The 27,219-nt window shown below is 45.8% G+C and overlaps 1 protein-coding gene across 1 annotated transcript in view; it reads left to right on the top strand.

Annotated features, from left to right (window-relative positions):
* ANKRD26 (ankyrin repeat domain 26) overlaps window positions 1-27,219 on the top strand; it is a 307,904-nt gene that overhangs the window by 232,674 nt on the left and 48,011 nt on the right. Inside the window, exons 33-37 of the mRNA XM_033958897.1 lie at window positions 1,856-1,933; window positions 13,233-13,367; window positions 13,521-13,633; window positions 17,031-17,175; window positions 21,862-22,143. Of these exons, the coding sequence (XP_033814788.1) occupies window positions 1,856-1,933; window positions 13,233-13,367; window positions 13,521-13,633; window positions 17,031-17,175; window positions 21,862-22,143 (753 nt within the window). The remainder of the gene's footprint in view (window positions 1-1,855; window positions 1,934-13,232; window positions 13,368-13,520; window positions 13,634-17,030; window positions 17,176-21,861; window positions 22,144-27,219) is intronic.

Here is a 27,219-nt window from a genome sequence, read left to right on the forward strand (position 1 = left end):
AAACCCGACTGGCTGGTGGTCCTCCAGGACAGGGTTGGGAACCACTGGTTTAGAGTATTGGCTCTCTAGATTATAAATATTTTGACCTGGATTCTATAAATGGCGCGTTAAGTTAGGTATCAGCAGGCACCCTACCGGCACCTAACAAGTTGAAAATGCCATTAGAAAAGGAAAAAAAAGTTCTTAAAAGAAAAAATGTAGGCACCTATCAGCACCTAAAAAAACAGTGCTGGAATCATGCCTCTGGAGGTGTTTTATGATGCCTAACACCACTGTACGCCTGACTAATGCTGGAAGTGGCTTTAGACATTGTAAAGCACCTCTGTAGGTGCGATTCACATTAAAGGTAGACACCAGAAATGTGGGCCTTGAAAACCTTGGCCTACATTTCCAACGCCTACTTTACACGTGGCCATGATTCTGCAACCAACGCTGGTACATGATTGACATGGAATGGCACCGGTTTTTCTGGCCCTTTATGGCAAGAAACCTGTATGAATCAGGTTAAATATTCAGTGTATATATTCATTGATTTATGAACCTTCATCTTGTATAGCATTGAAATAAAGTTACTGTTAACAGACTGATATTTTGGAGGACAGTTCTATTATGTTGCACTTATGTATTGTAGAGCCTATTCCTGTGGTCTCCAACCTTTTGTATGTAAAGGGCTGCAATGTGAATATGAGAAAGCTCTAGGAGCTACCAAAAAATTTCAAGCTTATATATACTATTAATTTTGTAAGCTGTTTTGGCCTGCTTGCTCAGACTGGGTATTAAATACAGTATTAAACATTAATAATAAAATTGATTCTACAACACTTCAAGAATATGCGAGGGGCCGCTGAAAAGTTCTTGGCCTAACTAAGAGAATGATGTGGAACCATGAAATTTACGAGTTATTCCACACTTTTCTCAACACTTTTCATTTTGTTTCATATCATTGAAATGAAAAGTGTCAAAAGTGTGGAATAACTGGTAAGTTTCATGGTTCCATATCATTCTCTTCTTGGTTGGGCTGAGAGAATTTTTCAGCGGCCCCTCTTTTTTAAAAATCTTACTTGGATTATCAACAGTAGCAAATTCCATAAATGAGACACCTGAGCAAAACACTTAGAGCCTGTTTTACAAAGCCGCGTGGCAACAGCTCCGAAGCCCTTTAAATCTCTATGGGCTTCAGGGGCGTTACCACGCTGCAGCTGCTAGCATGGCTTTGTAAAACAGGTCCTTAGGGTCAGATTCTGTAATTGGCGCCTAAAATAGATAGGTGCCAAATGTTAGTTGCCCATTGCATATCATTCACACTTAGGTGCTCATTACAGAATCACGCCAGGGTTTTAAAAGCCTACACTATAGTCACCTACCGTGTTTCCCTGAAAATAAGACCTACCCTGAAAATAAGCACTAGTCGTCTGCAGCTGTGCGTCACCCTGCCGAACCCCTACTGACCCTCCATCCTTCCCTCCCAATCGAACCCCGCCGACCGCGACCATAAATACCTTCCAGCAGAGCAGCATTGGGCCAGCAGCACTCTAAACAGGCTGCTTCGCGGCCTTCTCGCTGGGGAATTCCCTCTGTGCTATAAAAAAGCTCATGAGCAGTTAGGCCAATAAGGTGGTGTAAATGTTCGTGTACAGATTAGGCACATATATATGTAACATATAGTATTCTATAAGTTATTTATATAATTGTAAGTTTCAATCAGGTAAACATCCATTTGTAAAATACATGCTACCAAAGATATTCGCATATGTACAGAATAGCACATAGCTGGATTTTTGCACCTTCTTCATAAAATTATGTCCTAGTGACTTATAAATGTTTCTTCACATATTTACTCTCTTTATAATTGTAGGTTTGTAATCGCTTTGAAGATCTAATAACAAGCTTACAGGCAACAAAGATTGGTTTAGAGGACCAGCTGAATCAGCAGGTAGTATAAGAAACATTATTTATGGCCACTGATCATTAGCATAAGAGTTGCCATTCTCAGTCAGGCCAAAGGTCCATCAAGCCCAGTATCCTATTTCCAACAGTGGCCAAAAGTTGCCATTCTCAGTCAGACCAAAGGTTCATCAAGCCCAGTATATTTCCAACAGTGGCCAATCCAAGTCACAAGTAGAGAGCTGCACGGGAACGGGGACGACGGAATCCTGTGGGGATGCCCCCTAGGGTTGGGGGGATCTCGTGGGGATGCCTCCTAGGGTCACGGGGATCCTGCGGGGTTGAAGCAACTCGAGCCGCGAGGCTCGTCTTCTTTCTCCTCCCTGCTCTGCCGCAGCACACAGCCGACCGGAAGTCTTCCCCGACGTCAGCGCTGACATCGGGGAAGACTTCTGGTCGACTGTGTGCTGCGGCAGAGCAGGTAGGAGAAAGAATGCAGAGGAAGTATAGCCCGATGTCACTCTCAATGCGTCCTCTTTTTTGTAGAGTCACATAGTAACCCTAGTTCATGCAGTTCCACCCATAAGAGGCTGTGACTCATTGTGCCCTCTCCTAAACCATCCATTCCTAGGCATAAGATGCTCTGTATCATAAGAAAAGCCATTCTGACTCGAACTAAGATGCACTGAGCTCAGCAACCTATCATGGACACTGGCCTATCTAGGTAAAAAAAAAAAAATACCTAGCAGATCCCCAACAGTAAATTAGATGTATCATACATATCTCACTGCCAGGGATGAGCAATAGTTTTTTTTAAATACAAAATGTTCATGCAAAGTGTGACAAAAAATAAAAAATAGCCTTTTGTGAAAAGGAGGAAAAAGCCTCAGAACCTTGTCCATAGCAGTGTTTCTTCACTCTCAGCCTAGATAGGGTAGATAACTTCATAGGTTAAAAAAATCCCAAACCCTATCTTTTTTATTGTGTATTAACAATTTTCAAAAGATATGTTTGCTTAAACGAATCCACAAAGAGAACTGGGGGAAGTGCAGGGGTAAGATGGAATAGGTCATATATAAATGTATATTGAAGGAATGATAGAAATATGTATGTAAATATAATTTATTATAATTTGATTAATTACTTCAATACAATGTTAATAGAAGGGGGGAAGGGCGAGGAGAGTGGGGGGGAGTAAGGGGGTTGATATGGGTCATAGGGAAATACATTTTGGAGGAATGATAGAAATATGTATGAAAATATAATTGTGAATTCAGTAGCATAATTAAATCAAATAACTATTCCTGAAGTTTATGGGGACGGAGGGGATTCCTCGCGGGGACGGGTGGGGATGGGTGGAATTCCTCACGGGGACGGGTGGGAACGGGTCAGGGCGGGTGGGATTTCTGTCCCCGCGCAACTCTCTAGTCACAAGTACCTGGCAAGATCCCAAAGATCAAAACAGATTTTATCCCAGGACAAGCAGGCAGCATATTCTTGACTGATGGGTGACGGCACCGACGGAGCCCCGGTACGGACAATTTTAGAGTGATTGCACTCTAAGAACTTGGAAAGTTCTAGTAGGCCGCACCGCGCACGCGCGAGTGCCTTCCCGCCCGACAGAGGCGCGCGGTCCACAGTTTCTTAGTTTCTGCGGAGCTAAGAAGACGCGTCTCTTTCAACGGCTGTTGAAAGATTTTTTCGGTATCGCCTTCCCACTCGCGTAAACCTTTGAGGAAATAATATTTCCTTCATTTTCTTCTTTTCTTTTCTTTATTTAAAAAAAAAAAAACAACTTTGTTTTTTCATTTATTTCAGTTTCGCCCCGGCGGGGCCTGTTGCCACCATCGAGGCCTCGGCCTTCGATTTGGCAGAAGCCGTTTTCACGTTCATGCCCCCCCAATCCGGGTTTAAGAAGTGCCAGCGGTGTGCGAGGCCCATTTCTCTTACCGACCCGCACAACTGGTGCTTACATTGCCTGGGTCTTGACCATCGAGCCTCCACCTGCACCCGCTGTGCCACTTTAAAAAAGAGAACTTTAAAAAACAGTCAGATCCAACAACGGTTATTATTTGGTGCCGATATGTCTGATCCAGCGGCACCGGCACTGACATCGGCCCCATCTCAGTCGGCACCCACCTCGTCGACACCACGCTGGCGTCGCACCCTTCAGGTAAGCCGGCTAAGAAGCCTTCCCCGCTAGAGCGTCCTCCGGTCTCAGTAGCAGCGAGCCCAGTCCTGCCGACCTCGAGGCGCCCGCGGAAGCGCTCCGCACCGATTGAGGTGAGCCCATCGACCTCGGGTTCCTCCTCTTCGGAGCGTCGAGCGGCACCGCAGGTACCGCAGAAGAAAAAAGCGGTACCGGTGCCTTCGCTGGACGAGCGAATTGCTGCCGTCCTGCAGGTGCAACTCAAGGAGCAGTTACAACAGCTCCTTCCCGCACTTTTGAAACCGAGCCTTCCAGTCCCGGTCCGGTCTGAGCCACCGGTACCGACAGTGGAGCAGCCCCTTTTATCGGCATCCACTTTGTCGGTACCGGTACATTCTGCTTCATCGGTATCCATGCCGATCTTAGCACCGGAACCGCGGTCTTTACATCAGGCTGTGCAAACTTCGGCACCGACACAGACCTTAACATCTAAAACTCGACACCTGGAACCCTCCACACCGGAGTCCCGAGACCGCAGCTTCCAAGTTAGGGATCCTGATCTGTGGGGTGACTCCGAAGAGCCTCTTCTCTCTGAGGGGGAATGTTCATCTGGTGACGAGGATCCTTCTACTTTAGATCCATCCTCTAAACCAGATGCAACCTCTTTCACCTCATTTCTGAAAGAGATGTGTGACTCTCTCTCTATTCCCTTGGAGGCTGAATCCAAAAAATCCAAAGCGTTTCTTGATGCACTGGATTTTGACCAGCCTCCAAGGGAATTTCTGAAATTGCCTCTCCATGATATCTTGAGAGAGACTTTTTACAAGAATCTGGAGACGCCTTTAACCATCCCAGGAGCCCCTCGTAAATTGGACTCCTTATACAAAGTCATCCCCATTCCTGGCTTTGACAAACCACAACTTCCACATGAGTCTTTCTTGGTGGAATCCACTTTAAAGAAATCCACGGGAGCTAGTGTGTACGCCTCAGTCCCTCCTGGCAGAGAAGGTAAGGCCATGGATAAATTTGGCAAGAGGTTGTACCAGAATGCGATGTTGGCTAATAGGTCAGGGAATTATGCTTTTCATTTCTCGTTCTATCTAAAGCATCTCATACAAAATCTGACTGCTTTTGAGAAGTACCTCCCTAACCGCAAGAGATCTGCCTTTCGCCAAACTTCTTCATCTCTTCTACAGCTTCGCAAATTCATGGTCCGGTCGATCTACGACACATTTGAGCTGACTTCTCGAGCCACGGCCATGTCGGTGGCCATGCGTCGTCTGGCATGGCTCAGGGTCTCAGAACTTGATGTCAACCATCAAGATCAACTGGCTAATGCGCCTTGCCTTGGTGATGAGCTCTTTGGAGAATCCATGGACTCCACTACCCAAAAGCTCTCTGCCCATGAAACTAGGTGGGATACTCTCCTCAAAACAAAAAAGAAGACCCCACCAGCTCGGCCTTTTCGGCAGCAATCGGCCTACCAACGCCGCTATGTGGCTCGTCCTTTGCCACCGGCTCCTCAACAGCCTAGGCGTCAGCGACAACAACAAAAGCAAACCCCTAGGCCAGCACAACAACAACAGGTGAAGCCTCCTCCTCCACAAAAGTCTACCCAACCCTTTTGACTTGGTTCTCCAGGGCATAGTTAGTGTTGTACCATCTGCCCATCTTCCACGACCCATAGGAGGACGCCTTGCTTTTTACATAAGCCGTTGGAAAATCATCACCTCGGATCAGTGGGTCCTCAACATCATCCGCCACGGCTACTCTCTCAACTTTCAGATTCCGGAACTTGGAGGCGAGGAGGATGGCAGTTTGAGTGCAGAGCTCCTCTCCCTGGACAATCTGCCTGCTTTTAAATATCAGCAGAAGTGGGAGATCAATTGCTTTTACACCCAGCAGCAACGGGACCAACCCACCAAAAACCCACAGTCCCGATCCTGCAAAAATATGAGCTCCACCCTCCCTGCAGTCCGCTAGGAAAATCAACTGCTTTTACACCTAAGCAGCAGCAGGACCAGCCACCACTACCAAGAGCCCTTTGCCCCGATCCAGCCAGGCATGTGAGCTCCTCCCTCTGCAGTCCATTGGAGAGATCAATCTACCTGCTTTTAAATATCAGCAACAGTGGGAAATCAACTGCTTTTACACCTCAGCAGCAGCGGAACTATCCGCAACTACCAAGAGCCCACAGACCCGATCCAACCAAGAGTGTGAGCTCCACCTCCCTCTGCAGTCCACTAGGAAGATCAACTGTTTTTTACACCTAAGCAGCAACAGGACCAGCCACCATTACCGAGAGCCCTTTGCCCTGATCCAGCCAGACAAGTAAGCTCTTCCCCCAGCATTCCGTTGGAAAAATCCATCTGCTTGCTTTTAAATATCATCAGAAGTAAGAGATCAACTGCTTTTACACCTAAGCAGCACCAAGACCAGCCGCCACTATCGAGAGCCTTTGTCCCAATCCTGCCAGGCGTGTGTGCTCTTCACCATACAATTCGTTGGAGAGATCAATCTGCCTGCTTTTAAATATCAGCAGCATTGGGAGATCAACTGCTTTTACACCTAAACAGCACCAAGACCAGCTGCCACTATCGAGAGCTCCTCCCCTTATATCCCGTTTAAGAGATCAATCTACCTGCTTTAAATATCAGCAGCAGTAGAAAAACAACTGCTTTTACATACAAGCAGCAGCGAGACCTACCGCAACCACCAAGAGCCCACAGACCCGATCCTGCCAGGATTGTGAACTCCTCCCCCTGCAGTCCATTGGAGAGATCAATCTGCCTGCTTTTAAATATCAGCAGCAGTGGAGATCAACTGCTTTTACACCTAAGCAGCAACGAGACCAGCCACAACCACCGAGAGAACACAGACCCGATCCTACCAAGAGTGTGAACTCTTCCCCCCCTGCAATCCGCTATGAAGATCGACTGTCGGCTCCGGGCGGCTTTCCCGCAGAGGAGAGAATCCTGCATTCATCGTGGGCCTCATCTGGGGCAGCCTCCTTGGAGCGGCTGGGGCACGGGCAGTGTGTCTGGGAGGGAATGCATGGATGGGAGAACATCGCAGGGGAGGAGACATAGACATCCTGGGACTGTCGGCCAAGTCTCTTCCCTGAAGAAGCCCTTTTTCTGGAAACTAAAATCTTGTTAAAATGTTTATTTTATTTTTATTTTTCCTCTAACTCTACTTTTCACTTCTCTATTACCCTCCAGGTACTTTAGTTAGATTGTGAGCCTTCGGGACAGTAAGGGAATTTTTCAAGTACCTTTCCTATTTCTAATCTTAATGTATATTTTCTGTAAACCGCTTAGAACCTAACGGATGTAGCGGTATATAAGAAATAAATTACATTACATTACATTACATTCTTCCTGCCCAAAGTCTGCCAAAAGAGTCTGCTTTGAACACTCCTCAGTCTTCCCTCCTTCTTCAAGAGATTCAATCCCTCCTCCTTCTGAACGCCATAGAGGAAGTTCCTCTAGATCAAAAGGAGCAGGGATTCTACTCCCGTTATTTTCTAGTCCCCAAAAAAACAGGAGATCTCAGACCCATTCTAGATCTTCGCGATCTCAACAAATGCTTGGTCAAAGAGAAATTCAGGATGCTTTCTCTGGCCACTCTTTACCCTCTTCTCAATCAAGGCGACTGGCTATGCTCCCTCGATCTCTGGCCTCCAGACAGTACCTCCGCTTCATGATCAATCATTGTCATTACCAATACAAGGTGCTGCCCTTCAGTCTTGCCTCCTCTCCAAGAGTGTTCACCAAATGTCTGATTGTGGTGGCTGCCTTTCTATGCTCTCACCACCTTCAGGTCTTTCCTTACCTGGACGATTGGTTAATCAAGACCAATTCATCCCAGACAGTACTCCTGGCCACCAACCAAACCATCCTGTTTCTACAACTTCTGGGGTTCGAGATCAATCTACCCAAATCTCATCTCATCCCCACTCAGAGACTTCAATTCATTGGAGCGGTGCTGGACACAATCCTCATGAGAGCGTTCCTACCGTCCAACCATCTTCAAACTCTTCAATCTCTATGTCAGCAGGTGCTTCCACAACGTTCCATCTCTGCCAAGCAAATGATGATACTCTTGGGTCACATGGCCTCCACAGGTCATGTCACACCATTCGCACGTCTTCACCTGCACACTCCTCAATGGACCCTAGCTACCCAGTGGTCCCAAGCGACGGATCCTTGCTCACGGCACATATTTGTGACATCATCTCTTCGTCAGTCTCTACAATGGTGGTTGATGTCCTCAAATCTCTCCAGAGGTCTTTTGTTCCATCTACCTCCTCATCAACTTGTCATCACTTTTTCACTTCTCTATTACCCTCCAGGTACTTTAGTTAGATTGTGAGCCTTCGGGACAGTAAGGGAATTTTTCAAGTACCTTTCTTATTTCTAATCTTAATGTATATTTTCTGTAAACCGCTTAGAACCTAACGGATGTAGCGGTATATAAGAAATAAATTACATTACATTACATTACATCACCACCGACGCCTCCCCTTATGCCTGGGGAGCTCATTTGAATGAGTTCCAAACTCAAGGTCTTTGGACAGCCCAGGAAATGAAGCATCACATCAATTTCCTGGAACTCAGAGCGATGTTTTATGCCCTCAAGGCCTTCCAACATATTCTCTTTCCTCAAGTCCTCCTGCTGTGCACAGACAATCAAGTTGCAATGTACTACATCAACAAGCAGGGTGGGACAGGCTCTCGCCTCTTGTGCCAGGAAGCCCAGAAGATTTGGGCTTGGGCCACAGATCACCAACTATTCTTAATAGCGATCTACATTCAGGGAGAACAGAATTCCTTAGCGGACAAACTCAGCAGAATTCTCCAACCTCACGAGTGGTCTCTCGATCCTTTAACTCTACAGTCCATCTTCGCTCAGTGGGGCACTCCTCAGATAGACCTCTTTGCAGCTCCTCACAATCACCAGCTGCCCCTCTTCTGCTCCAGACTCTACTTTCCTCACCGTCTGGCAGCGGATGCATTTCTCCTGAACTGGTCCAATCTGTTCCTGTATGCTTTCCCTCCGCTACCTCTCATGTTGCGAACCCTGTTCAAGCTCAAGAGGGAACAGGCCACCATGATTCTCATCGCTCCACGATGGCCCAGGCAACATTGGTTCTCCCTTCTACTTCAACTCAGTTCCAGGGAGCCTATTCTTCTTCCATTGTTTCCTTCTCTGCTTACACAGCATCAGGAGACCCTTCTGCATCCCAACCTCCAGTCTCTGCACCTGACAGCTTGGTATCTCTCGGGCTGACTTCGAATGATACTCTTTTGTCTCAGCCCATTCGTTCTATTCTGGATGCCTCCAGGAAACCGGCCACTCTGCAATGTTACCATCAGAAGTGGACAAGATTTTCTTCCTGGTGTCTTCTTCATCATCATAATCCTACGTCCCTTGCTGTGGAGACCTTGTTGGATTACCTTCTTTCTTTGTCTGACTCTGGTCTCAAGTCTACTTCCATCAGAGTCCACCTCAGTGCTATTGCTGCTTTTCATGAGCCAGTTCATGGAAAACTCCTTTCAGCTCATCCTTTGGTTTCCAGGTTCATGCGGGGTCTTTTCAATGTGAAACCACCTCTTAAAGCACCCCCTGTAGTCTGGGACCTTAATGTGGTTCTCTCCGCCTTAATGAAGCCTCCGTTTGAACCTTTGGCTACGACTCCTTTCAAGTTCCTCACTTGGAAAGTGGTCTTCCTTATTGCTCTAACCTCTGCCAGGAGGGTCAGTGAGCTACATGCACTAGTTGCGGATCCACCTTTTACAGTCTTTCATCATGACAAGGTGGTTCTGCGTACACATCCAAAGTTTCTCCCTAAGGTTGTCTCTGAATTCCATCTCAACCAATCCATTGTTCTGCCTGTCTTCTTTCCGAAACCTCACTCTCATTCTGGAGAACAGGCTCTGCATACTTTGGACTGTAAGCGGGCTCTAGCTTACTATTTAGAGCGTACTAAGCCCCACAGATCATCTCCCCAACTCTTTCTGTCCTTTGATCCGAATAAATTGGGACGTCCTGTTTCTAAACGTACGTTGTCAAATTGGCTTGCAGCGTGCATTTCATTTTGTTATGCTCAGTCCGGACTGACACTGGAAGGTTCTGTCACAGCCCATAGAGTTCGAGCTATGGCAGCATCTATGGCTTTCCTCCGTTCCACTCCTATTGAAGAAATCTGCAAAGCTGCTACTTGGTCCTCATTTCATACTTTTACATCTCATTATTGTCTGGATGCATTCTCCAGACGGGATGGACACTTCGGCCAATCTGTTTTGCAAAATTTGTTTTCCTAATGGCCAACCTTCCCTCCATCCCTCTTTTTGTTAGCTTGGAGGTCACCCATCAGTCAAGAATATGCTGCCTGCTTGTCCTGGGATAAAGCACAGTTACTTACCGTAACAGGTGTTATCCAGGGACAGCAGGCAGATATTCTTGCGTCCCACCCACCTCTCCGGGTTGGCTTCTTAGCTGGCTTATCCTAACTGGGGACCGCGCGCCTCTGTCGGGCGGGAAGGCACTCGCGCGTGCGCGGTGCGGCCTACTAGAACTTTCCAAGTTCTTAGAGTGCAATCACTCTAAAATTGTCTGTACCGGGGCTCCGTCGGTGCCGTCACCCATCAGTCAAGAATATCTTCCTGTCCCTGGATAACACCTGTTACGATAAGTAACTGTGCTTTATGCTGCTTATCCTAGGAATAAGCAAGAGATTTCCCAAGTTCATGTCAATAATAACATATGGACTTTTTAAAGAAAATTATCCAAATTTATTTTAAACCCTGCTAAGCTAATTGTTTTTACCACATTCTCTGGCAAGGAGTTCCAGAGTTTAATTACATGGAGGCTTCCTGTGCTTAGTAGTTATGCTTTATACTGATACTATAGCAGTTTTAAAATAGCCCCTCAAAATGCTAGTCTATGAACTCTAAAGAAACTTCCTATGGTAAGAAAAAACTATCCCTTAAACCAGGGTTGCCAGATTTTCCAATCAGAAAATCCGGACCTCCAGTCCTGCCCAATTCTGCCCATCCCCACCTGTGATGCCATAATTCCATCCAAGTCCTGCCCTAGCCCCAACCCCCGCTGCTTGTTTTTGTTGGCCATGGAGGAAGTCCGTGCATGAGCAGACACGACACAATGATGTCACAAACACACACACATGTACGTGACGTCATCGCGTGGCATCCGCGCATGCGCAGATTTCCTCCCTGCCTGACGTGATTTGAGGAGGCTTTTCAAAACCTGGACAATGCCGGGTTCTGAAAAGACATCCAGACCCCCGGGCATGTCCTCAAAAGTAGGACATGCCTGAGAAAATTCAGACATCTGGTAACCCTACCTTAAACTCCATTGCTAAGTGAGCAGAGTATTTTAAATAAAATTAAGTCCCTGAGCTTTCTTGTATTTAGCTTTAGGTCTTCCTTTCTCCAAGTCTGCAAGCAATATCTCAGCAAAGTCTTACCAGTGAAGATCTCTCTGTCTCTGGATGTCCTCTCACAGCACCTCTTCTGGTCTGAGGGGGGAAATCAACCCTGCCCTATTTGTTCCCTGATGATTCACACTGTAAATATTTAAATTAAAGACAATTCTCAGTATTAGGATTGAAGGGGAAAGTAGAAGCCAATGAATGTATTAGGAGACCAAACTTCTTCAGTGTCCTGGTTTCCATAATGATAGGAGTGCCTGATTCATTAAACATGAGGTAGCATAATGGGTCAGACCAATAATCCATCTAGACCAGTATCCTTTTTCCACAGTGGCCAATCCAGGTCACAAGTACCTGGCAAAAATCCAAATATTTATTAAATTTTCTATACCGTTCTCCCAGGGGAGCTCAGAACGTTTTACATGAATTTATTCAGGTACTCAAGCATTTTTCCCTATTTGTCCTGGTGGGCTCACAGTCTATCTAATGTACCTGTAGCAACATGTTATACTACCAATCCCATGACAAACAGTGGCTTCCTGTGTTTGTCTCAATAGCAGATTAAGGACTTTTCTTCCAGGAACTTGTCTAAACCTTTTTAAAACCATCTACGTTAACCGCTGTTACCACAAACTCTGGCAGTGTGTTCCAGAGCTTAACTATTCTCTGAGTGAAAAATATTTCCTCCTTTCAATTTTAAAAGTATTTCCCAGTAACTTTGAGTGTCCCCTAGTCTTTGTCATTTTTGGTGGAATAAGAACATAAGCATAAGAACATAAGCAATGCCTCTGCTGGGTCAGACCTGAGGTCCATCGTGCCCAGCAGTCCGCTCTCGCGGCGGCCCAACAGGTCCAGGACCTGTGCAGTAATCCTCTATCTATACCCCTCTATCCCCTTTTCCAGTAGGTAATTGTCCAATCCTTTCTTAAACCCCATTACCGTACTCTGCCCTATTACGTCCTCTGGAAGCGCATTCCAGGTGTCCACCACACGTTGGGTAAAGAAGAACTTCCTAGCATTCGTTTTGAATCTGTCCCCTTTCAACTTTTCTGAGTGCCCTCTTGTTCTTTTATTTTTTGAAAGTTTGAAGAATCTGTCTCTCTCTACTTTTTCTATGCCCTTCATGATCTTGTAAGTTTCTATCATATCCCCTCTAAGTCTCCTCTTCTCCAGAGAAAAGAGACCCAATTTTTCCAATCTCTCAGCGTATGAAAGGTTTTCCATACCTTTTATCAGACGTGTCGCTCTCCTCTGGACCCTCTCGAGTAATGCCATATCCTTCTTAAGGTATGGCGACCAAAATTGGACGCAGTACTCCAGATGCGGACGCACCATCGCCCGATACAACGGGAGAATAACTTCTTTCGTTCTGGTCGCAATACCCTTCTTGATTATACCAAGCATTCTATTCGCTCTCTTAGCGGCCGCTGCGCACTGTGCCATCGGCTTCATTGTTGTGTCCACCATTATCCCCAAGTCCCTTTCCTGTGTAAAAATAAAAAAATTGATTCACTTGTACCTGTTTTGCACACTCAGGATTTTGTAGACTTCAATCAAACAAAATCAAAAACCCCATATTTATTTATAATTTTACTTTTATGTATGCTGCTTAGATATCTGATAAGCGGGATATCAAATTTTAAATAAACTTGAAACTAGTGATATAGAAACATATTTCACAGGTCTCCTTGTCAATCTTACCTAGAGCTTCTTTCATTTTGTTTTTGATATGCCATCTATTAGGTACATAAACAAACTGTGTTGTCACAGAGTGCACTAGATTCACATAACCTGTGGGAAGAAGAGTTAAAGTCAAGATCCAGGTTGGGAATCCGCCTTACTCAGCTGGATAGAGAGAAGACAGAGATGATAGATCAGGTAATGTGAGCTTAAAACAGTGGATGACAGTTCTTTTTTCATCTTTTTTTCACACAAAGACATTGAAAAATGATTTTCCCTTCAAATTTATTGTTTAAAATTTTGTCATGGGCGAATTATACTTATGGATCGATAACTGAACCCTTTTTAAAGTTTGAAGGTGAAAGAAGAAAAGTGAAAAAGCTAGTGGAACTAAAGCGATCATTGGAGACCCGACTGGACCAAGAAATTAAAAGAAACAGTGAACTACAGAAAGAGACTAATGGGTATTGCTTGATTTTCTTGGTGTCTTAATACAAATGATTAAACCTACCTAATAGGATTTTTTTTTTTTTTAAATTCTTTATTCATTTTTGCATGTTACAACAAGTGTAGCAGATAAACTTATATGAACTTAAAAGTACACACTTGATTAACTCTCATATAATACATTAAGTATAACAATTCATTACAAATTAATATTCTATAATATTTTAAATATTATGTAATAAACCTAATATTTAAATTATTCTTATTAAATAGAAAATCCTCCCATCCCTCCCATCACAATATTATATACAAGTACCATTACATTGAAATAACAAAAATAAAACCTACCCATTTCCCTTCTAATCAAATATCTTATCTTGGGAATTTTAATGCGACAGACACTCTATTCCTGTGGGTAGTCAATCTCTTCTCATGCAAATTCTTGTAGGGAACTTCATTAACATTCTTTTGCTATACCTTCCATCTTTCTGTGCTATTCTCCAATTCTTCAGTTTTCTCTCTTTTCTGCTTGTGTTATTTTCCAATTAAATTCTGTCTTTTTGCTTACTGTTTGTGAAGCTTTTTTGTGCTGCAGAAGATCTCACTCTGGCTGCAGGAGAGTGGAGACTCTGAGGTCGAGAGTCTACTGCCAAGGGAAAGACTGTTTTGCAGTGCACCCACTTGGACAGCCTGCACTAACAGTTTGGGGGCTCAGGAACTGTTCCCTTGGAAGCAGGGCTCACCCCAGGTTTATCCACAGTGGGCTTGAGTGCAGTCTGAGTGGCTCCATGGTGGTTTTTCTAGGATCAGGGCCAACTGCTTTCCTCCCCCTGTTTGCATGCGCGAGATCTGGTGAGGGTTGAGGTCTACGGCTGGTTCGTTGGGCCCAAGAGGCAGTCAAAAGACACAAGCAGTCTGGATTCCAGGCTTGTTGAGGCACAGGTTCTCCCTGTAAGCTGTTTACAGCTTCCACACTTGCAGCTCCCGGCACACAGCATGGCACAGTGAGTGACTGACAACCTGGCAAACAAATTCGGGGGAGGGGGAGGAAGGTGTTTTTAAAATCGATTTTTGGGAGATTCTGGGGTTAGAGTTAGGTTTACCCACCTCTAAAATTGCTAATTTTTAGTTCCCATTGTAGCACACCAGGCTGTTTTTGGTGCTAAAATTGCTGCCGTGGCAACCATCTTGGACTTCCCAATTTGAAAATAAAAGCCTCTATCTGCCTACTTAAAAACAGGTGTGATGGACTTCTCAAGCCAGGATACCTTGGATTCATGCCAATTTTATGATAGATGGACATCTGAGGATTATCCGTGTTCCATATGCCCACGGCATGTGAAGGGCCGGGAGCCACTGGCTTAGACTCCCCTGGGAGGACCTAACTGTGCGCATAAGCAGACATCTGTGCAAGACCATGGTGCACCAGAGACTAGTGATTCTAGTAACACCAGACTGGCCAAGGTGAAGTGATCAGTCTCAAACTTCCATGTCATCCCTGGCTGCTCAAGCAGGGTCCAGTTGCCCTGCAGGATCCAGAATGCTTTGGTCTTATAGTATGGCTCTTGAGCATGTGGCACTAGCGCATAAAGGCTATTTGGATTGAGTGGTCGCCACCCTTCTAAGATGTAGGAAGAAGGTGACTATAACAGCATATGCAAAAGCCTTGAAGTGCTTCCAAACTTGGTGCACTCAGAAGAGTGAGAATCTGAGCTCGGCACCATCTTTGTGGTGTTTGTCTTCATGCAGGAAGGTCTGGAAAAAGGTTGGCTCCCTGAAAGTTCAAATTTCAGAGCTTTCCTGTTTTGGGCCTAGGATTAATAATATCACCATAGCTGCACATCCAGATGTGGCAAGGTTTTTGAAGGGGCGAGTAGCTCCTCCGTCTTCTTATGCGTCAGCCTTTTCCAGCATGGAGTCTTAATCTGGTCCTCCGGGTGCTAGCCAGAGCACCCTACAAACCTGTGGAGCAAGCTTTTCTGATGGGCCTCACCATCAATAAGATATTTTTGGTGGTGATTACCTCAGCTTGATGAGTGTCGTAACTTCAGGCTTTGTCATTCAGAGATCCATTCCTCAGAATTTTTGATTTAGGTGTGGTCTTACACATAGTCCCATCTTTCTTACCGAAAGTGGTTTCCAGCTTCAACATCAACCAAGAAGTATGCTTACCTGCCTTCACTCCCTTGGACTCAAGAGAGTGATCAGGTGTTGAAATTGTTGGATGTGCGTTGCTGCAATATCAAGAGGTTACGAATGAATTTCAATTGTCGGATCATCTGTTCATATAGGTGGAGGCTTCCTGTAAAGGTCGACTAGCCTCAAAAGCCACCATTTCCAGATGGATCCGTATGGCCATTTCAGCCTATATTGGAAGTGGAAAAAGTCTGCCTATATCAGTGAAGGTGCACTCTACTAGAAGCGTGGCTTCCTCATGGGTAGAATCTTCAGTGGTGTTCCCGGAAGAAATCTGTAGAGCGGCTACTTGGTCATCCCTCCATATGTTCACGAAGTTTTACAGAGAGACGTGGCAGTCAAACATACTCCGCATTCAGATCTTCAGTTCTGACAGCAGGCTCATCTATCCCACTGTAAATTCGGAGGACTGTTTTGATATGTCTCACAGGTTCAGGAATAGAGTGTCTGTTGCACTAGAAGGAAAGATTAGGTTTTACCTTGGGAATCTTCTATTCCTTGGGAATCACTCTATTCCTGAAACCCATCCTGTCAGATGTTCATTTGCCTGCTTACTGCCTCAAAGATTCCAGGGAATCTGGACATCTTGTTTCTTTCCTTTGTCCAGCCTAGATAAGAATAGAGGAAGTGACTACTGCATTGAAGAATCTAAGGGGTATCTATAAAATTTCCCACACTCTTAGTGCAGGTTGTGTTCAAGTTGGTAACTTGTTTGTTTTTCACCTTGTTAGGTATTGCAAATGGTTAAGTTTTGTTTATCTGTTATATGTTTAATGAAATGAACAAAATAGACATGTTTTCTCAGGGAGTGTCCCCGTACCCCTCCCTATTCTATTTCCTCTCCAGGGCTGACCATTTGCTTCGGTATGAACTGAGGAATTGGAGGACAGCCCAGAAGGATGGGAGGCAAAGCAAAAGAATGCTAATGAAGCTCCCTACAAGAATTCTCCCGAGAATGGATTGACTACCCACATGTTCAGGAACTGAGTGTCTGTCTACTAGAAAAAAAACCTAATCTTTCCTTGCTTCAAAAAAAGTGCAGTAATGTACACTTAATAAGAATCAAACAATATGTTTTATAAAATAAGCTAGTATCTTTGTGATTATTTTCTAGAGGGCTGTATCATATGATGTTTTGCAGTGAAATGATCATGGCAAATAGTGATCTAATGTTCACACATACATTATGATGTATTTTGTTTTGTATATGTATCACAGTTTGAAAAAACTCTTAAAAAATTCAAAAAAGAAAATGAAAGAGTATGAGAATGGAGATTTTCTATCCCAGCGCAACACTTTCCATGGTGATCTGAAAAACAAACATTTTGAAACTGAAAGTCAAATTAGCAAGTTAAAAACAAAGGTATGTTTTACATTTCAATTAAAATACCTGATGGTGCTATTTTGCTTATGTTTCTAAAATGATGATTCTGAAAAGAACAATGTTGTCATGTTAGTCCACTTATATATGTCAAAATAAAACTCAGTACAGAAGTTGTCAGTATTTTTAGTGGCAGTAATCAAACATTTTTACATAGAGGTAAATGTAATTTGATTGCTCTGCTGCAGTATAAAGTAAAAGTACACTTTTTTTTTTTTTTTTTGCTACATGGAAAAAAGAGAGAGTTGCATTCTCTGAGGATAAACAGGCATTATATTCATGTAGGTAAGGTCATCCATGGAACCCGGTATGGACGCTACTAAGTGTAGAGTTACTTTAAATTTTTGAGATAGTGCCTGTACTGCACACATGCTGGTTCCTTCCCGCCCAACGTTTGCTCACGGAAACTGCAGTCGTTCATTTTCCATGGAACTAGGAAACTGTGCCTTCAATGTTTTCAGCCTGTCAAATGTTTCCATATTTTGGTGCCTTCTCATCATTGATCCTTAATTTTTGCTGTCATTCTTTATTTTTATCTTGTTCCTGTATTCCTACTGAGTTTGGTTTATTTTTTTATGATTTTTTGGTTCTTCAGGCTACTTAAAGCTCTTTTTTCTTCCTGAGAACATCATTCATTTTCAGGCTCTTTTCTGCTCGAGCTCCCCAGGCCATTGAACCCTTTGACTATTTATCAGCCATTTTCCCCTCCATGTCAAAATCAGTAATGTAATGTAATTTATTTCTTATATACCGCTAATTCCGTTAGGTTCTAAGCGGTTTACAGAAAATATACATTAGGGTGCATTAAAATTATAAGTAAGATAGGTACTTAGAAATTCCCTTATTGTCCCGAAGGCTCACAATCTAACTAAAGTACCTGGAAAAATGACAATTAGTAGAGTAATAAAGAAATAAAAATAGAGATAGAGGAGAAGAATAAGAAAATAAAACATTCTAATAAGACTACAATGATCTAAAGGACTTTGAAAGGTTGAAAAGAGGGGAGATAGGAATAGATGTAGAAGGGAGAACCGTTGAAACAATAGAATTCTGGGGAAATTTAAATGAAATTTAAATGATAAAATAAAAGCAAAACAAGTAGCAAATCAATGAATGAGATAAAAAAATATATCATAAACTAAAAAGAAAGTGAAAATAAAATCAAAACAGTCAAGACTGAAGTCCAGCTTGAAATGACTTCACTGCTTTGGCTGCCAAACTTCTCCAGGTGTCATCTGATCCTAGTCATCATACCGGAAGCCCCAGATCCAGTGTCTCCGGTCCTCAACTTGTCTGAGACATTCACACCCTCCTCCTGCAAGCCATTTAAGAAATGCTGCCAATTCAATATGAACCATTTCAGGTTCTGATCCACAAAACTGGTATGTCCTATATTCTATTCAATCGACCATGTCACTTCCATTGGCCATGTCCTCTTCCACTGCAACGGTATCTTCAACGGATTCACCATGAAAGACCTGAAATGCCTACAACGGATACAGAACTCAGCAAGCTGCCTCCTCTATAACCTCAACATCCATGACCCCATCACCCCAGTGCTCCTCGATGCGCACTGGCTACCAGTCAAAAAACATTGCACCTTCAAAGCCTTAGTAATAGCACATAAAAGATTCCACCACAAAACCCCAATCTACATAGTAGCCAAGCTACAACCATACTTTTCCACTAGTCGCTCCCTCCGCTCTGACTCGGAGAGATGACTCTGCATCCCCTCAAGGAGATCTCTCAAATTAGAATCGGCAAGCAAACACTAACATAGCCACTTCATCCCTCACCTGTAGAACAAATGCCTACTTAGTTCAGATCACTGGACTCTTAACGGCCTTTCAGAGAACAACAAAGACCTTCCTTTTTGCCAAAGATACTGAATGAAGTGACTCCTTGTAAACTGACCCCTTCAAAAGCTACTATCTTTAACCTCTTGTCCCTATATAGTTAGGAAACTGTCCCCTTGTATGTTTCTATCGGTATCCTCTCTTCCTTTTTTAGTCCTTTTGTCCTCTGAAACTTGTCCTCTGTAGTCCCGGTCTTTAGCTTCATGTCCTCTCTCTACACTGTGAATATCCTTTTGTAACGCATTCTGAGCTGTTGGGAGGATGGGATAGAAATCTAAACAAAATAAATCCATGCTTCTCCATCTCTCTGGTTCTGGCCTAAAGGCCAACTCTATTCGAGTACATCTCGGTTGCCATCAGTGTATTTCACTCTCCCCTGGACAAAAAGCCATTTTCTGTTCAGGTGAGGTTGCACCGTGGAGCGATACAGAGGCATTATAACATTCATAGTCTTGTTAACCATCCCTTTTTAATAATTCCTAGCATTTTGTTTGCTTTTCTGGCCAACGTACACATTGGGTGGAAGATTTCATTGTATTGCCTACAGTGACAACCAGATCTTTTTCTTGGGCGCTAACTCCCAAGGTAAACCCTAGCATCTAGTAACTAGGATTTGGGTTATTCTTCCCAATGTTCATCACTTTGCATTTGTCCACATTAAATTTCATCTGCCACTTGAGCAACCAGTCTTCCAATTTCCTAAGGTCTACCTGCAATTTTTCACAATCTGCATGTGTTTTAACAGCTTTGAACAGTTTAATGTCATCTGCAAATTTGATCACCTCGCTCATCATTCCAATTTCAAGATTATTTATAAATAAGTTAAACAGCACCTGTCCCTGTACAGATCTCTGTGGCATTTTACTAGTTACTCTCCTCCATTAAGAAAAATGGCCATTTAACCCTACTCTCTGTTTTCTATCCGATGTGTACATTAAAATTAATTTATTGTTATGCCTGATTTATTTTTTTACTAGTTTGATTTACTAGTTTTTGTTGTTGTTTAGTGTGATGTTGCTTGTAGCTCCTTTTTTTTTGTTATAAGTTTTGTGGAATGTGACCTGGGCAGGTCACTTAACCCTCATTGTTCCAGGTACAAAAACTACTCCTGCAGAATTCTGCACAAAAAGTTTGAAACTTCTACACACAATATTTCAAAATTCTGCAAAGTTTATTTGTAGTGATTTGTTTAGAATTATCCTATCCTGATGTATAAATTCCTTCCTGCCTTTTCCTTTCTTAGGTTACAGCCTCCTCAGTTCCCTCTCTCACTCCAACTGCAATTCTATCTCCTTCTAAAACCTACCCCTCTCTCATTTGGACCCTGAATCCCTTCCTTGGCCCCCATAGTCTGGCATTTCTCTCTCCCTCTCTCAACTGGCTTAGAATATCTTCCTCCCTTCCCATCCCCTTTCTGGTCTTGGTCACTCTCTCTTCCTCTTGCAACAATCCCCTCCACCCCCACTTGGGGGTCTAGCATCCATGTCCCCTCACCCCACCCACCTCCTTTCTCACTTGCACCGTGAATCCCTTCCCTACTCCTCTTGATCTGGCACCTCTGTCTCCCTCTTTCTATGGTCAAGCATCTCTTCTTCCATTTCGGACCTGGGTTTCCTTCTCACTCCCTTTCCCCTTTACTTATGGGTCTAGCATCCATGTCCCCTCCCTTCTCTTTCTCCCACTGAAGGTCTAGCATCCATGTTCCACCTCCACTCTTCCCCCCCAGCTTGCAGTCTAGGATGCGTGTCCTCTCCTCTCCCACCCGCCCTCTAACTTGCAGTCCAGAATTTGTGTCCTCTCCTTCCCCCCACCCCCAACTTGCAGTCCAGAATTTGTGTCCTCTCCTTTCCCCCCACACTCAACTTGCAGTCCAGAATTCTTGTCCTCTCCTTTCCCCCCACCCTCAACTTGCAGTCCAGAATTTGTGTACTTTCCTCACCCGCCACCCAACTTGCAATCTAGGATCCATGTCCCATCCTCTGCACCCCCTACTTGCAATCCAGGATCCATGTCCCTTCCTCTCCCCTCCTACTTTGCAGTCCATCATCCATGCCCCTCCTGTTCCCCCATCCTGTCCCTAGCATTCATGTTCCCCCTCCCTCCAAATTGTGGTCTAGCATCCTTGTTCTTGTCCCCCATCCTCCTTTCCCGCATGAGATCAGACATACCTGTGAGGCCTCCCATGGTGGCAGCCGGTCTGCAGAGGCAGCACTGACAACAGGCTGCTTGCACCCTGCCATATCATCTATCTACAGAAAGTGATGCGAAGGATAGCATAGCTGGTTTTAAGAAAGGTTTGGACAAGTTCCTGGAGGAAAAGTCTATAGTCTGTTATTGAGAAAGACCTGGGAAAAGCCACTGCTTTTGGTAGCATAGAATATTGCTACTCCTTGGGTTTTGGCCAGGTACTAGTGAGAGCGGGCTACTGGGCTTGATGGACCAATGGTCTGACCCAGTAAGGCTATTCTTATGTTCTTAATTCTGCATAGATGGGAAATGCTTTGCAAATTCTGCACTTCACAATTGTGCAGAATTCCTCTAGGAGTTGTTTTTTAAAAAAAAAAACCCAGATTGTGAATTCAGTAGAGACAGAGAAAGTATCTGCATAGAATATGTAAACTGCTTTGCATGTACCACAGAAAGTTATTATATCAAATGCATGACCCTTTACATTTCTTAAGATAAATATACTTAAAACTGGTATCTCCATACATGTACATGTAAACAGAAAGCTGAAGATTTGGTTTATATTAAAAAAAACCTAAAAACATTTTATGATATGAATGGCAGTTTATTTATTGAATCTATACAGGTTGATGAACTTTCACAACGTTTGGAGACAGAATCTTCAAAATCTGCACAGTTAGAATCTGCAAATCAGGACCTGCGAGAACAGTTGTCTTCTATGAAAAGTTTGCACAAGAATCATGAAAAGAGTAAACGTCAGCTTGAAGAAGAAGTGACTAAACTCAAGCACCATGTAGAAACAAACATGATGGATCATAATCAGATGGAACAATACAAGAAAGAGATTGAACAGCGAGCAAGACATGAGATAAGACAAAAATTGGAAGAAGTCAATCTGTTTTTGCAGGTAAATTTCCTTTTTTTTATACGTTTCATAATCCCCAGGCCTAGACGGGTTCACAGGGCTTTTTTTTTTTTTTTTAAGAAATTGAGTATGTGGGTGGCTTCTTTGCTGGTGAGGCTCTATAATTCATTACAGGGTGGTCAACAGTTATCTTATTTTATGAGATTGGCTGGGATCATTATCCTACCGAAGCCTGGTAAGGATGCTACATACTGTGGCAGCTATCGCCCAATTTCTCTGCTAGGAATTGACACTAAACTTATGGCACGGGTGTTGATGGATCTGTTGTATGGGTTTATGCCTTCTTTGATACATCCTGATCAAGTGGGATTTATAGGGGGAAAGGCATGCCACAGATGGTATATGGTGGATGTTGAACTTGGTGTGATGGGCACAAACAGAGTCAGAGAGATGGGTGATGGTCGACGCCAAAAAGGCTTTTGACCGTGTAGATTGGCAGTTCATGACTTATATGTTTTGCGCACGATGGGGATGGGAGAACGTTTTATCTCCTGGATCCATTCTTTATATAATGCTCCGTTAGCCTGTGTGAAGGTTAATGGGGTGTATTCCGCAGTCTTTGAGTTGAAACAGGGGACTCGTCAGTGCTGCCTTCTCTTCCTGCTCTTATTCGCTTTGGTTAGCGACCCTTCAGCACAGTGTATCCAGGGTACACTGAATATTCAAGGAATGTACATGCATGGTGTGGAATACAAGTTGTCGCTTTTTGCAGATGACATTCTCGCAATTGTGGAGGGGGCTGTTGAGTCCCTGCGGGCCTTACAGGAGCAGATGAGCATCTATAGTGCTCTCTCTGGCTTCAAGGCGAATCTCTCCAAAACAGAAATTTTAAATCTTTCAGTACCTAAGGCAGAGGTTTCTGGTGTGCAGCAGCAATTGCCTTTTTGGTGGGTCAAGGATCCTATTCGGTACTTGGGTATCCAGTTGGGGGCAGATTGGTCTCAGCTGTTTGCTAATAATTATCTACCACTGGTGGCTTCTATTAATAAAGATCTGGCTCGGTGGGATAAACTGTATATATCCTGGTGGGGAAGAATGGAGGTCATTCGTATGATGGTGTTACCCCGATTGTTCTGTCTATTTCAGTGTGGTGCAGTGGTTAAAGCTACAGCCTCAGCACCCTGGGGTTGTGGGTTCAAACCCACGCTACACCTTGTGACCCTGGGCAAGTCACTTAATCCCCCCCATTGCCCCAAGTACACTAGATAGATTGGGACAGAGAGGGAAAAATGCATGAGTACCTGAATAAATTTATGTAAAACCGTTCTGAGCTCTCCTGGGAGAATGGTATAGAAAAATAAATAAATAAAAATTAATAAATATATCCCTTTGGCTTCTTTTCAAAAGTGGCATGGCTGGATCTTCAAATTTATATGGGGGAGGGGGCGGTAAGAGATCAAGAGTAGTTCGAGCGACTATGTTTCGGAGTAAATTGGAGGGGGGTCTGGGGGTGCCTAATTTGGTATCCTATTATAGGGTGGCTCAACTTAGAACTATTGTGGAGTGGCATGTTGCTACCCCCAAATTATGGGTGTTTGTGGAGCAGGGGGGCTCCCCAATTTGTAGAGATATTACGCACTTGCACTATCTGCCCTGAGTGGGGTTACAGCAGGGAGAGGTGGGGGTCATATCTAAACCATTTACCCAACTCACTATGTGCGTGTGGAAGGAGTCGAGGGATCGTCTCTTGGGACATTGGGGGGGGGGGCAACTTTTTGCCTTTGATGCATATCCCTGATTTTCAACCAAGCAAAGGGGGGGCATCTTTCAGAGGTGGGCTCGTCTGGGTCTCTGCTGTTTTGGGCAATTTTTGGAGGGTGATCAGATTAAGGGGTTTCCTGACTTTAGGGAGCAGTTCAATTTGTTGCCCAGGGACCTTTTTCCCTATTTACAGGTTAAGGTAAACTGGGAAAATCTCTTCTCTTCAAAATCACAGGTCTCTGGAACGACCTTACTATCTCGTTGCGGAACCTGGGCTCTCTCCAACTGAAAACTTGGCTCTTCTCTAACATGTAATTCTATTTTCCCCCTTACTCTTCCATCTATATAATAAAACCGTAGGCGGCGCATGCGCATTCTTATCGGCGTGCTTCCATGATCCGTATGTCTGTGGCCGCCAAGAGTGCAGCATGCCCCGCGCTTACTACGGCCCCACGCGCAGCTGAGTTCGGCACGGCGGTTTCCCCAGATAGGGGAAGTCGAACATCTCACTCCCGACGCGCAGCTGACTTCGGCACGGCGGTTTCCCCAAATAGGGGAAGTCGAAAAACTCACTCCCGGCTCTCCTCGGCACGGCGGTTTCCCCAGATAGGGGAAGCCGAACAGCTCACTCCCGCCTCATGGTCCTGCCGCCGCTCCTGTTCACAGCGGCCTGCATGTCAACGACTCTCCCCCCCCATCCTCCCGCAACAGCCGCTACCGCTCATGTTCAAAGCGGCCTGCTGAGGTTCGCGGCCGGCTGTAGCGAACCTCTCAGGCCGCTTTAAATAGGAGTGGCAGCGGTGGCAGAAACCATGGATGCACACAGGCACAACTAAGCGCCAGCTCCTCCCGAACTCACACACACACCTAATTGTCAGCTCATTTGAAAAGCCCAAACTCACAGCCACACCTAAACATGCAGACCGGGATCGTGGGAGGATGCGCCCTGGCAAGTGGTGCACAGGGACTTGAGAGGGAGGGAAATTGGCTGGGGAGAAATACAGGCAGACAGCTTTGTGATGTTCCCAGAACAAATGTGGCAGCTCAACCTAACCTGAATGGAAGTAAAGAGGTATGTAATGTAATGTAATGTAAGGTATGTACGTTAGACACTCACAGAAGGACAGGAACACTGGACAAGGAGAGAGAGAGACACAGACACTCACATAAGGACAGGGGGCTAAAGAGACAGATTAAAAAAAAAAAACACAGAGGACAAGGACAGAGAGACACACAGACACTCACAGAAGGACAGGGGGCTAAAGAGACAGATTGAAAAAATAAATAAAAAAATCCAGTGGACAAGGAGAGAGAGAGACAAAGACACTCAGAATTTCTGGACAGGGATCTAAAGAGACATTGAAAAAAAAACACAAGAAACACTGGACAAGGAGAGAGAGACACACAGACACTCAGACTTATACAGATTTGCAGAAAAAATGGACAAAAAAACAATTTATTAAGCACAAAGTATGCAACAAATAGGAAAAATATAAAAACTTTAAATAAATCAACCATACGATGGATATTAAAGCTCTCACATTAAGTTTTCAGTAATTTTCACATATATTCTAGCACCCGTTAATCTAACGGGCTTAAACACTAGTTCTTTATATAAGCTCATGTACCGTATTTTCACGCAAATAACGCGCACCCGTATAAAACGCGCACACAGGTATAGCGCGCAGAAATCACGATGATATGTACAAAAACTTTGGTATACCGCGCTCACGGGTATACCACGCATGCTGCCCGACGCTCCTTTCGCCCGCCCTGACTTTCCGTGCGCTGTCCCGACTCTCCGTTCACCCCCCCTGACTTCCGTGCACTGTCCCCCCTTGAAGGTCTGTCCCCATCCTGAAAGCCTGATGCCCCCCCCGACGTCCGATACATCCCTCCCCCCCGAAGGACCGCCGACTCCCCAACAATATCGGGCCAGGAGGGAGCCCAAATCCTCCTGGCCACGGCGACCCCCTAACCCCACCCCGCACTACATTAAGGGCAGGAGGGATCCCAGGCCCTCCTGCCCTCGACGCAAACCCCCCCCCCCCCAACGACCGCCCCCCCCAAGAACCTCCGACCGCCCCCCAGCCGACCCGCGACCCCCCTGGCGACCCCCACGACCCCCCCACCCCCCTACCTTTGGTAGTTGGGCCAGAAGGGAGCCCAAACCCTCCTGGCCACGGCGACCCCCTAACCCCACCCCGCACTACATTACGGGCAGGAGGGATCCCAGGCCCTCCTGCCCTCGACGCAAACCCCCCCCCCCCCCAACGACCGCCCCCCCCAAGAACCTCCGACCGCCCCCCCCCCCAGCCGACCCGCGACCCCCCTGGCGACCCCCACGACCCCCCCACCCCCCTTCCCCGTACCTTTGGTAGTTGGCCGGACAGACGGGAGCCAAACCCGCCTGTCCGGCAGGCAGCCAACGAAGGAATGAGGCCGGATTGGCCCATCCATCCTAAAGCTCCGCCTACTGGTGGGGCCTAAGGCGCGTGGGCCAATCAGAATAGGCCCTGGAGCCTTAGGTCCCACCTGGGGGCGCGGCCTGAGGCACATGGTCGGGTTGGGCCCATGTGCCTCAGGCCGCGCCCCCAGGTGGGACCTAAGGCTCCAGGGCCTATTCTGATTGGCCCACGCGCCTTAGGCCCCACCAGTAGGCGGAGCTTTAGGATGGATGGGCCAATCCGGCCTCATTCCTTCGTTGGCTGCCTGCCGGACAGGCGGGTTTGGCTCCCGTCTGTCCGGCCAACTACCAAAGGTACGGGGAAGGGGGGTGGGGGGGTCGTGGGGGTTGCCAGGTGGGTCGCGGGTCGGCTGGGGGGGCGGTCGGAGGTTCTTGGGGGGGGGCGGTCGTTGGAGGGAGGGGGGTTTGCGTCGAGGGCAGGAGGGCCTGGGATCCCTCCTGCCCGTAATGTAGTGCGGGGTGGGGTTAGGGGGTCGCCGTGGCCAGGAGGGTTTGGGCTCCCTTCTGGCCCGATATTGTCGGGAAGTCGGCGGTCCTTCGGGGTGGGGGTGCGAGTGGTCCTTCCGGGGGGGGGGATGTATCGGACGTCGGGGAGTCGGCCGGGCAAGAGGGCTTGGGCTCCCTCTTGCTCCGATCGTGGATGTGGGTGCGGGTGGGAGCGCGTGCGAGCGGTCGTTCGGGGTGGGGGTGCGAGCGGTCTGGCCAGGAGGGTTTGGGCTCCCTTCTGGCCCGATATTGTCGGGAAGTCGGCGGTCCTTCGGGGTGGGGGTGCGAGTGGTCCTGCCGGGGGAAGATGTATCGGACGTCGGGGAGTCGGCCGGGCAAGAGGGCTTGGGCTCCCTCTTGCTCCGATCGTGGATGCGGGTGCGGGTGGGAGCGCGTGCGAGCGG

This window comes from Geotrypetes seraphini, chromosome 9 (assembly GCF_902459505.1).
Source record: "Geotrypetes seraphini chromosome 9, aGeoSer1.1, whole genome shotgun sequence".
Classification (NCBI taxonomy): domain Eukaryota; kingdom Metazoa; phylum Chordata; class Amphibia; order Gymnophiona; family Dermophiidae; genus Geotrypetes; species Geotrypetes seraphini.